Here is a 9498-nt window from a genome sequence, read left to right as displayed (position 1 = left end):
CACACGCCTGCCCTGCTATTCTTTTAAAACGGTCGAAGCACACACCAACGCACAAGTATAAACGTCAGGCCACTTCTGTAGAACATCCGCACAAACACGAATCAAGTAGGGGTGGGGGAAAAAATCGATACAGGATAGCATCGCGATATTTTCAGTGGCAATACTGAATCGATACACAGGCGGATTGATCTTTTATTATATACGTGTTGGTCAGTTTGCCTGCTTGACAATCCCATTTTGCACCAATACAATTAAAGTGAAATGAACAAACAGAGAAATGTATCTTTATAGATGTTTTATCTAAGTTTCAAAGTTTCCTTTTCCATCATTTGAAATTGGGAAAAATTAGAAGTTGGGAAAAAATGTTAAAAATTGCAATATATGGCAGAATATTTCAATATGTTTAGAATCACAATAATATCGTGTTGTGATGATATCGTATCGCGAGGCGTCTGGTGACTCCCGCCCCTAGAATCCAGCTTTAAGATCAGCTTTTAGTTTTGCTTTGTGTTACCAATACTAAACTGATTCTTGAATTATTGCTATTCTTATCTGTCATTATTTTGATTACAGAAAATATTATTGAAGAGTAAATTGTTATTGAAAGTTAGTGATTCGTATTACTAACACCATATTGGCAATTTGAAACATGATTCCTAGGGAGGACTACAGTTGAAAACTAGCCAATTGGCTAACACTGGCACATTTACAGAAATGTTCATTAATGTGCATTGTCCTAATCAAATAAATAAAAAAAAATTCAGTTTTAGCTAGCTACTACTTTAATTTCCTCACTTATGAGATGATGGTATGTATTGTACTTCAAAGCATCAGACATACTCCAACAGAGTTCTGCATGTTCTTATGATTCAATGTGTGAAAGTCTCTTTGACCAAACAATAGCATAAATAATGTAAAAATAATGACCACTGATTTTAAAGGGGTATGCAGATGTGCTACAGTTCAAGAAAAGTTGAGATATTTTTTTCTTTCTTGCTATTTTTGTTGTTGGATTATTTACATGAGTCTTCGCTGTTTTAGTGTATTTTACACATAACATATTTATGTTTCTGCCCAAACCTTTATTGGAAATTCCTCCCCCAGGTTTAAAGATGGGTATAACATCCCTGCTGTTACACAGAAAAACCTTACTGAATGGTAATGATCATTCTTTCCTTTCATGTCAGATTTTTCTTTATTAATGGATCCATCTCTGTCATGTCAGTCTAATAAAGTCAGAGAGAGTTTAAGAACAATTGCTTGTTATTTGCCTCTGTTATTTCTGCTCCTCCTCATGTAATAGATGTTCAGAGTGGCAAATGGATGATGCTTGATAATAGGATGTAAGGGAGAGAATTACACAGAAAGCAGAAAGTCTGAGAGACGGAGAGATCCAGCCTCAGAGTGAAAGAAAAATATAACTGCTTGAATGGAAACTGAAAAGCTGCTGGAACATATGAGAGGGAGTCACGCTGTGCTGGAACTTTTTCTGTCTGTTTTTATGTCCTTTGTTGTCTTTTCGCTCTCTTCGGATCTGCTTTATTTCTCTTTTTTTCTGCCTCTTGCTTTGCCTCTGTTTTTCTTTCTTGACTTACTTATCTGATTTCCCATTTTCTTTCTCTCTCTCTCTCTCTCTCTCTCCGGCTCCGCTCTCTCTCACTCTGCCCAACTACTAAATAAGTAATCACTGTCCTCATTCACACCATCTGGGATGCTTTTCTTGCAGGTGTTTGTACTGCTTCCACTTATTTATTTATTTTTTTAAAACAAGGGTACCCACTTCCACAACATATTGCCATTTGATGTGTTGTCCTGTATCACAGATGTAAACTGCCTGTGATGCACAGCTGATGTTTGGAGTAATGAAAAGAGGTACTGAGTAAACACTTAGGACTAATAATGTTTGGTTATAAAACCTGCATTTTGTCCTTTTTCTTTTTTTCAAGCTGCTTTATATATACTTTGGATATGGGAACATAAGGCTAGCGTGTGGTTAGGAAACAGCCATGTTTCTCACATCATTGTATTAACATTTCTTTATTATTATACTAAAATAGTGCTGTTTTAAATGGAAAGTATTGGATTTGAAAATGTAAATATGTCCTTTTGCCAACAAATTGTACTGACACGGTTATCTACCTACCTAACATACACTCAGTGGCCACTAAATAGTTATACCTGTCAAATCAATCAGCAATAACATAGATAACTATGTTCAGTTATTGATGGACACTTTCAGAGAGGTATTAAGAATATCTTTGGTTTTTTTCCGCCTTTAATTGGATGGGACAGCTAGGTGAGAGGGGAGAGAGAGGGGGAAGGGTGCAGGAAATCGCCACAGGTTGGATTTGAATCCTGGACCTCTGCGTCGAGGCATAAACCTTACTAAACGTGCGCCTGCTCTACCCACTGAGCCAACCCAGCCACCTGGACTGCATTATTGAGTGTTTAACCTCCCCACTTACGAACATGAGATGTATTAGAAACACATTTTAATACAAGGCAGTCCAGCCCAACCTCAGAACCTCAGTTATAAACATGGAGTTTAGTCAACAGCTCCCTGTCAGTGTCAATCAAAACTGAACAGTTATCCTCTTTGTGAAGTTAAGTATGGCTGATCTGTTGTATTACATTAGATCATATACAATTTTGTAAGAGCTCATGGTACTGAAAAGGATATCTCTATATGGACACTTCAAAATATACAGTACATACATACCAAAGACAATCTGCTGGAGAAAAATATCAAAATGTCTTTTAGTCGTCAACTACAGAATCAGATTTTTGCTTTGCATTGCAAGACACAGTCAGCTTGTTCCAATACACAAGAACTGGAGTGATGGTTTGACAGTTTCTTTCTTTCTCTCTGTGTCTTTCACATTCCCTCCCTCATTACTAGCTTGTGTCTCTTTCTTTCCGCGCCTATTCAGCTTCTCCACAGGCTAAATCCTGAGCCCTTGTCTCTTCTTTCCTCCTCCTGTCTTTTCTCCATCCATTCCTGCAGCTACTCTGCTGAATCGCTGCCAGGAGTGGCTCTGCTCACAGCCATGGGAGGGCAGAATGTGGAAGAACAAAAACGGAGAAAAAAAAAATAAAGAGGCAGAAAGATACTCCAAGACAGGGCGAAAGAGAAGATGCAGAAACAGAGAAAGGGGGTGTTGGACATATGGGGACTTGAGACTGTTGGGGAAAAAAAAATACTGTGATGCAAATCACTGCAGAGGTTTACTTTGTTCCCGTTTCTATCAGATACCCAGAAGGATTGAATCTTTGGTGGAACATTAGCTGTCTGGGCATAATTGCCATTTACTTAATACCAACATTGCTACAAGATTAATCATATTTGTTTTTATTATAGTAATACAAGAATGTAAGAATACCTTTTTATAGAGTAATACCTGCAGAAGGGTTAACCCTGTACAAATTGTGACTTCTTTAAAATCAGTTACCAAAAAAGTATTGTTTTTATGTCTCTGTCTCTCTCTCATTTCCTCTTTAAAGATTAAGTCTACAGCTCTTGACAAATCTAGGCTAAATATTTCACTACTTTTATTGCTCAGCAAGTCAGTAATTCAACAAATGTCACACGCACGCACACACGCACGCACACCAGGCGCACAAACACGCCGGAGGACATTGCAGGGGGCCAGTAAAGAACCTTTAATAATTGATTTCTTAAGTTATCTTTTGTGCCTCCTACAGTGACTTCCCTAGCTTCTGTATTGCTTGCTAGAGACATGCTCTCTGGGTTATAACACTGACATACAGTACACACAGAGTGATGTACATGTACACATGTGTCAGTGGGCCAACATAACCCACATGCATGGATGCGTGATGCAGAAAAGGACAGAAAGCTGCAGGATGGCAGTACAGGCAGACTGTAATGTGGCTGGTGGTAATGCCATACATAGGAACGTTAACATGCAGTCTTACTGTAGATATTATTATAGACATTATTATAAATAGAAAGAAGGTGTTTGTACTCACTCTGTGGAAATTTTGGAGGGTTGTCGTTGACGTCTGTGAGGGTGATTTTAACCTCTGTGGTCCCCGACAGCCCACCCATGTGACCACCCATGTCTTTGGCCTGGATGACGACATCATACTCCTGGCGTGCCTCACGGTCCATGTTGGGCAAGGCTGTACGAATGATACCTGAATGGACATATTTTAACATTAAGTTAGTGCTCAGATTTCCCTTTCTTTATGACTACTGCGTCATTATCAATCTAAGTGATGCAATTCAGAATGTTATTTTAATAATTAAAAAAAAACAACTTTAATGTGATTTACTTTCCTAAGGGTGAATGCCATTTATTTCATTTTGCATGGAAACACCCCCTCACTCATTGTTTATTTACATCAGAACTCTAGTTCAACGTGTAAAGTCTTATATTTCCTAGTGATCTTTTCTTTCTGTTTCATTCATCACTGGCTGCTCTCTTTCCATCTCTCTCTTTCTTTCTCCACATGTCAAGCTGCAGTGTCTGGGAGTTGCGGTTTTCTTCTGTCATATTATGCCAAGTGTGTGTGAGTATGTGTGTGTGTGTGTGTGTGTGTGTGTGACAGCATGCAAAACTGATAATCTCTGAACCAATTAGAAATGTGAGCTATGGATTTGAGCCAGTCAAATACCCAACACTAGTTTGATTAGCCAGATTTACTCTGCCTGGGTCTCTCTCCCTCTCTATGTCCTAACCACTCTTTCCATGAACTCACTCTCTATAAAACCAATGTGTCTCTCCTTCTCTACCCTAACCTCGCTCTTTCTGTTCTTCTTCACTCTTTCTGACCCAACACAGCTCTGTGTCTGCCCTAACCTCTGTCCATACGTCCAATTTCTTCCTTTAAAGCAAACCCAAATATTAGGCCTGGGCTCTGCAGAGACCTGGCTGAATGTCCTCGGGGGATGTCTTTTTACAGCAGGGTCTTCTTTTTCTCACCAATTTCAGCGGGAAGGACGCGCTGTTACGTCATCCCTGCAGCAGCGAGTTCTTTGCTTTTTATATTAAGAGTGGTAGGCGGTAAAAATGTTGCAGAAAGACAAAAGTTTTCAAATTGATCTTAGCGATAAAACAATTTCTACACGGTGCATGATAGGTCCAACCTCTGTCTACAATGTTGGGACACACAATCATGCCAAAATCACATTGATTATTATTTCTTCTTAATACTTCAATCTAATTGATAATAATAATAGTGACTGTAAGATCTTTAGTAGAATTGAAGAATACATCTTTTAAATCTTTGAAAAAGCAGGTTTTCAACATTATTTATTGTATTGTTATTGTCCATATCGCCTGGTTGTGTTACCATATAAAGGTGAATCCAAACAGACAGGTTTTGGGAAAGTGAATAAACAGACTCGACTGCAGAGGATCACGATGAAAGTGCTTGGTTCCACCAAACGTGACGAGTGTTGGAATGTGCATGCTGAGGTATGCAGTTAGGACTTGAACCAGGTCTTTTTTAACATAACATAATACTTACCAAAGTGTGGATGTTTTGCGGTACTTGCTGCACATGACTTTATAACATCTACAGTATATGCAGGATGCTGTTGTTGAACATATGAGATTTGTAAGCCTTTGTGTGTGTTTTTTATGAAACTACATTTGGTGGGAGTATAAATGCCTGGTGACCCAGGGCACGGTTCTGTTTTCAGCCTCACCTGTCTGAGGCTCCACAGAGAAATACGGTTGTCCTTGCAGTATGCTGTACACCAGCCTGGCACTGTTGCCGTAGGTGGGGTCATCAGCGTCTGTAGCCGTCACCTGCATCACTGACGTACCTACAGGACAGACATGACAGACAAGACAGGAGATGACTCTACGTCAGTGATGCGGTTCGAGAATGGTTTGACAAAAAGGCTTGTCACAGAGTACAAGCCGTTTCACCTGCCTGCACGGCTGGATGGGGAAAAGGAATGAAAAACACTCTCCCTTCTCTCAGAAACTGCAGCTGAATTGCTCCTGTGAGGCTGGTCTCCAATTTTATTTCTCTACATTTCATCATTGTCGGGTGGAAACATCCACTCTCCAATCTTGGTGATTTTCATGTTTTAAATAAAACCGTATATTTCTTCCATGCTGTGACAGAGTTCTACAACCACTGGATTTATGACTTCCTTTGAAAACCCATTTGATAATGTGAAAGATGCATGATTGCCAACCTGTAAAACAAGGTGAAAGCTATTTTTCTTGCTGTAAATCCGTTAACTGAACTTGACACAGTTAAGATGAGCAAAAGTATGAAAAACATTTTGTAAACTTTGCGTAATTGCTGAAATTTTCATGTTTAGAAACAATTAAGTAATAAGATGAAATGCATTTCATCTTGTGGCTGTAAAATGCCACAACCATGTCAACTTTTGAAGATTTTGTAAATGAATTCATCCTTCAATTTTCTTTTTAAACATACGTGATTAAGACTTCTTTTCAGGCACTCGATCATACAGTTAAGACCTTGAACGATAGAACTGGGTTAGGCTGAAATGCTACTCTTTCTTAGTTTTTGGCTTCTGCGTTTCACTCAAAACTGATTTGAACCTCCTCTTTGAACCAGGAAGACAGTCTTGGAAGACCAAAGACCCACTGTACTTTGTCCCCCTCCTTTTATTAGGCAAAAAACACTGGAACTGCAGGTTTAATACTGCTGCTGCTGGGTCTTTGCAACTGGATGATATTGGGTATTTAGAGTGTTTTCACACCGACAGCTTTTAGTTTTGGTTGAATCAAACTAGAGTTCTTTTGTCCTGTTGGTGCGGTTTGTTTGGGCAGATGAGAACGAGGCAATCAAACTCGGGTGCACACCAAAAGTGTACCGAACCAAAGTACCAAGACCACCTCTTCAAGCAGGTCTCGGTACGCTTGTTCGGTCCGCTTTTGGTGCGCACCTTTCAATCGAACTCTGGAGCGGTTGATTTGTGGTGAGAACGTGAGCCGTACTCGAACCGCACCAACTATACAAACTCTCCAAGTCTGAGCTCATGTCTCCTGTAGTCGGGTGTGTTTAACAATCTGCGATGCAGTAGGGCAGCAAACTGTAGCAGCTCATATTTCTATCACAGAAACTAACTGTGGTCAAGCTCACCGTCCGTCACTCGCATCTTTGAGACACAAGGCGGCAGAGCAGAGCAAAGTCTCGGTGACCAGAGCAGATGTAGTAACGTCTCTTGCATAACAATGTCTGATCATTTTAATGAAAAAATGAGCTGGTTTGACCACAGAGATGCAAGAACTATGTACCAGTCCTGAACACAGGACCTTGTTCCTGTATTTATACCTGCTCCCGCCTCCCGAAACATCCGACCAATAAGAGGAGTGGACGTTCTTGTGTGATTTGTAATGGTGCATTTTGGTACACTTGGATTTTTCCAGGTGTGAAACCAAACTGACCAATGGCAAATTACTCCAAGCTTACAAACTCACCAAGTGATTTGGACCAAAGCAAACAAACTACAGGTGTGACAACGCCCTTAGGTGCTTCATATCAATAACATGTTTTTGTTGGGTTCTACTACTTCAGTCTTCTTCGCACTTTCATATATGCTGTTTGAATGGTTCCAGTTGCAGCTTCAAAAGCACCACTATCCTACTCCATTTTAAATCCACTGGGTATATAACTGTAATCAAGTTTCATTCAACCCTGGTTTCAGTGGGCAGCTACTTTAAGTGTACACAGTAAATTACCAAGAGTGATAATTTGAAAGAGACTTCTCTCTGTTCTAATTCTGACACCCATGAGGAAACATGGCTCTAGTTAGTCAAATTACAGCTCTTCTTTCTGTTCTACTTCTGTGGTTGAGGATGATGGCACCGGTGGCCCATCTCTGCCAGACTTCTGTATTCGGGTTTCAGCTTAAGAAGCGGATGGGAGGGAAACAAAGCCTTAACAGAACTCATTCAGAAGTTCTATCAGAAGTTCCTTCTTTGAATGTCCGGTCCATTCAGAGAAAGGATTTTCTGGCTTTCAGAGTTTTGGGCAGCACTGCTGCCAGTTTGGTTCATTTCAGGTCAGCCTCGAGGGGTTGAAGACTCTCCAAGACTACATACTATTTGGAAAGAAAATCTATCAAGATCAGAAGCTCTAAGTAAGGAGACTGTAAGGAGATGGCAGGATCTCTTGTCCATGCCAACTTAGTGCTAAATATTCCTTGCTTCTGGTTGAGTCTATTTTTTTTTTTTTTGCACATATAACAAAAGAGAGAGGAAAAACGAACATGCTTTTTAAGAGCTGGATGTGTAAGCTAATGGTACTGTCAGGACCTCTCCGTCACACTTTCTATGGTCAGATTTCAGTGATAATTAATAATGAATGAAAACGTCTGCTTAGCAGACAAGAAACACTTGGGATGAACCCTAATCGGTGAAGAAACGTCACTCACTATGCAATTGAAAGATTTTCTGTACTATTGAATATGTATCTAAGTCACTGTTATCAAATTATATTTGATATTTGGAAATGGAACAATTCTGCTGGTCAGTTTCACAGATATAACTTTGCTTCAAGACAGGGTAGGCATTAGAGTATTTAAGACGCGTTCAGGTCAAATTTGTATTCATAACTACTTGTGAATCCTCATGTTAGATGTTTAAAATTAGGACTAAAATTTAAACCAAACATCGGCCTTGTCACACAAGCACATGTACAAGCACACTGTATATTTTGGATGAATTAAAAATAAAATTAGGTTAACATGCTTTGTCTGGGTGTGACGGGACACCCAGCTCACCAGACGAGACACAAGGTTGAGTTCAATAGACAAAACCAGATTTTAAAGGTCCCATGACATGGTGCTCTTTGGATGCTTTTATATAGACCTTAGTGGTCCCCTAATACTGTATCTGAAGTCTCTTTTATATAGACCTTAGTGGTCCCCTCATACTGTATCTGAAGTCTCTTTTATATAGACCTTAGTGGTCCCCTGATACTGTATCTGAAGTCTCTTTTATATAGACCTTAGTGGTCCCCTCATACTGTATCTGAAGTCTCTTTTATATAGACCTTAGTGGTCCCCTCATACTGTATCTGAAGTCTCCTTCCTTGGTGTAGAATTACAGCCAGTCCCACAATGAGCGTCTGTAGCTTTAGAAAAGGAGAGAGGAGGTGTGGCCTTGACCAATGGCCACTTTGCTCGTTTGAAAGCCATGATGTCTCTCTCTCATGGGTGGGCCAATTTCTCGGGTAGGCAAAGCAGAGAAAGGGGAAGTAACCTTGCACCTTATGACCTCATAAGGAGCAAGATTCCAGATCGGCCCATCTGAGCTTTGATTTTCTCAAAGGCAGAGCAGGATACCCAGGGCTCGGTTTACACCTATCACCATTTCTAGCCATTGGAGGACCATAGGCAGGCTGGGGGAACTCAAAGTGAAATTTTAACGCCATGGGACCTTTATCACTATTTTATAGAAAACTTCAATGAAGAAATAAAACTGAAAAAATAGTCCTGTATTCAACAGAAAGTAACAAAATGAAAACCGAGCACTGAAAGGT

At 39.9% G+C, this 9498-nt stretch overlaps 1 protein-coding gene across 1 annotated transcript in view; it reads right to left on the bottom strand.

Moving 5' to 3' along the window:
- Positions 1 to 9498, bottom strand: part of cdh11 (cadherin 11, type 2, OB-cadherin (osteoblast)) — a 93684-nt gene that overhangs the window by 17740 nt on the left and 66446 nt on the right. Inside the window, exons 6-7 of the mRNA XM_032540822.1 lie at positions 5675 to 5794; positions 3991 to 4158 (exon numbers count right to left, since the gene is read on the bottom strand). Coding sequence (XP_032396713.1) covers positions 3991 to 4158; positions 5675 to 5794 — 288 coding nt within the window. The remainder of the gene's footprint in view (positions 1 to 3990; positions 4159 to 5674; positions 5795 to 9498) is intronic.

Source organism: Etheostoma spectabile, chromosome 17 (assembly GCF_008692095.1).
Source record: "Etheostoma spectabile isolate EspeVRDwgs_2016 chromosome 17, UIUC_Espe_1.0, whole genome shotgun sequence".
Lineage (NCBI taxonomy): Eukaryota > Metazoa > Chordata > Actinopteri > Perciformes > Percidae > Etheostoma > Etheostoma spectabile.
This window is presented reverse-complemented; position numbering and strand designations above follow the sequence as displayed.